Here is a 3122-nt window from a genome sequence, read left to right as displayed (position 1 = left end):
CCTTGTGTGCTTTTTATTCACGTTTTTAACTAAAGCGCCACAGTAAGATGGGAACATTAAAGGCTTTAGGCAACATATGTCTTAAAAAGATTGTATCTGAAACCTCTGAGCAGCTGTAACTGGAACTCAGGATGGCTTTTGGCACAGTTGATCATGACACAGTTATTGATGAGGTTGAATAGATTTTAGTTTCCAGCAGGATTTAGCACCTGCTAACACTGCCAAAGGTACCCAGAGCTGCTTCATTGACTGTGGGGCTCCTGTTCTTTATCGGCCAGCAAACTCCACCTGACCTGAACCCCTTAGAAAATCTCTGGGCTGTCAAACGGGAAGCTGAGAGACACCAGAGGAAGATGACCTACGCAGCGCCACCATGCCTCGGCGCATTATTGAAGAAAATCATGCCAGAGGAGGTCCATCCAAGTGTTGAGTGAATTAAGAAGTAAATACTTTCAGAAGTTTGACATTTGTGCTTAAGATGTCTGTTTTTAATTGGTCCAATGTGATATTCTAGTGATCTAACCCCAAACCTTTAAAATTAGCATTTTGCTTGAACTTTAATGCAATAGTATGTATTTTTTAAACTGCTTTACTTTTTACAAGCCAATATAAACGGAGACAAGATTTTACTCTTCAATAAAGGAAACAAAACCATTACAAGTAAAGCATCAAAGTGTACATCACATTACTTTTATAGTTAGTTCGTCCATTAAAAGATTTTATTTTGAAGTCATGCAGCATTTCCTTCAAACATTCTGTCACTGATCATCCATGGATTATCCTGTCATTAAGTCAGTATGATGCATCTTGTACTCAGGCTGATGAGTTGGACATTAGCCATGAAAATAAGTAACATATTTCAGGATGTTTTTAAACTTTAAATCCAAATGTTGATAATAATTAAGTACCGTATTCAAGTGAGAACTTACCTCAATATTACTTTTTGTACAGTTTATTGTATGATTTATTTTTGAAACAAGACAACACAAACAACAAAATCTCTCATGCAGCTGATATTTATGATACTTTAAAGCTTTGTGAAATGAAATGGAGGTGGATCAAATGTTTAACAGCTACAATAACATTGCTTAATGTACATTTTGATTTCAGTCGCCTCATGACATACTCCTACTTTTTGTTCATTAAATATTTCTTAGTGTTTTTCTCTGGTTGAAACAAAATAATGAAACACTTTGGAGCAAATATACACAGTATCAGTCCAAAACTGGAGGCCAGAATGGCAAATATCTCCACAGCCACAGTAAATTTTCCAGGAGAGCTGACATAAGCTGGGATGAAGGTGATCCAGACGGCACAGAATATCAACATGCTGAAGGTTATCATCTTGGCTTCGTTGAAATTATCAGGTAGTTTCCGAGCTAGAACAGCTAACACAAAGCAAAACACAGCCAGCAGGCCGATGTAGCCGAGCACAGCCCAGAAACCAACAGCAGAGCCTAACGCACATTCCAGGATGATCTTCTCCTTGTAGGTGCTCAGATTTTTCACTGGGAAGGGAGGACTCACAACCAACCATATGATACATATTATAACTTGAACTAAGGTGATTGACACTACAGTCATCCTTTGTTGTGGAGGACCAAACCATTTCATAGCATTACTACCAGGAAGTGTAGCTTTAAAGGCCATTAGAACCACTATAGTTTTCCCAAGAACACAGGAGATACAGAGAACAAATGTGATGCCAAACGCTGTGTGCCGCAGCATGCAGGACCACTCAGAGGGGGCTCCAATGAAAGTTAGTGAACATAAGAAACACAGAGTCAGAGAGAAGAGCAGCAGGAAGCTCAGCTCAGAGTTGTTGGCTCTGACAATCGGTGTTGTTCTGTGATGGAAGAAAAGCATTCCTGTAATAATGGCCAGAAAGGCTCCACCAACAGATAATACAGCCAGGATGATTGACAGGACTTCATCAAACGAAAGAAACTCCACAGGTTTGGGAAAACAATAGTTCTTCTCTGCATTAGGCCAGAACTCTCTGGGACACAGGAAGCAATCGGGAGCATCTAAAAATAAAAACAGCCATTACAACAGTTCTTATTTTGATGATGTGATTTACATAGAAAATAAACCTACTTGTCATATTACTGATCTCTCCTTCAGGACATGGTACACAGTCATAGCAGCAGATTGGTTTTCCTTTCTGCAACACTTTACGAGTTCCTGGAGGACAACTCTCTGAGCAAACGGAGACTGGGACCTGGGACAGAAACAGAGGCAACATTTAAACGATTATTATGGGAAATTCTTGTCTAACTAGTTCACAACTTCTTCATTTGATAAGTACTTGTGTGCCATCTTCCAGCCAGGTTAGGTTCCTGTTGATACGAAACTGTTCCCCCATTGGCAGTGATGCGTCATAATATCCCACTGTTACCAGTTCAGTAACTCCACTCTGACTCTTTTGCCAGTTTACCAGCTCATAAAAAGCTATGGGATCCCCATTAATATCGAATGACACATAATAGCCATTTCGAGAAAAGTTTACTTTTTTTAGTTCAGTTAAAACCTATGAACCAAGAAAAAGAGGCAGGCAGAAATCAGTAGCTTGGTTAGAAATTGATAAAGAAGAAATTTACAACCGATTTAAAACTCTGGGATTCACTTATTATTCAAGCTGACCTGTTGGGGCTCCAGTCTGATGTATTTATCACAGTGTGTGGTTGCATTTGTTTCCTGACATATTGCATTGTGAATAGCATGAGCTATTGCATAAACAGCCTTGTACACCATGTTAGAAACTCTTAACTGAGATGTTTCAGTGTACGGGCTTTTTAGGGTTTTAAGGTCTTCAGTTCCGTCACATGCTCTCTTGTTCAGTTTGGAAGCTGAGTAGAAATAAATTAGTAAAAAAAAATATGTAAAGAGACAATCGGAAATTGGTCAATCATGCGAACAACTTAGATTTAATGCACATAGTCTCAGGTTGTAGCATGCTAACTATTATACAACTGAGCTTTCTTTTCAAAACTGAACAGGCAAACACAAAAATTACAGTATTGTGGGTTAACATGACATTAGTAACTCTGTGGTTCAGATTACACCTTATTCTAAGTTTCACAAACAATGTGGCAGTTTTATATCACAGCTTAAATTTATGA

General features: G+C 38.7%; 1 protein-coding gene across 1 annotated transcript in view; it reads right to left on the bottom strand.

Annotated features, from left to right (window-relative positions):
- Positions 1 to 940: 940 nt before the first annotated feature.
- The window catches only part of LOC106941131 (extracellular calcium-sensing receptor-like), a 14563-nt gene continuing 12381 nt past the window's right edge, over positions 941 to 3122 (bottom strand). Inside the window, exon 6 of the mRNA XM_015024073.1 lies at positions 941 to 2027. Within this exon, the coding sequence (XP_014879559.1) occupies positions 1129 to 2027 (899 nt within the window). The 3' untranslated portion in view covers positions 941 to 1128. The remainder of the gene's footprint in view (positions 2028 to 3122) is intronic.

The sequence above is a fragment of the Poecilia latipinna genome, unplaced genomic scaffold (genome assembly GCF_001443285.1).
Source record: "Poecilia latipinna isolate Pla-1442-1.1 unplaced genomic scaffold, P_latipinna-1.0 Scaffold3511, whole genome shotgun sequence".
In the NCBI taxonomy this organism is placed as follows: Eukaryota; Metazoa; Chordata; class Actinopteri; order Cyprinodontiformes; family Poeciliidae; genus Poecilia; species Poecilia latipinna.
This window is presented reverse-complemented; position numbering and strand designations above follow the sequence as displayed.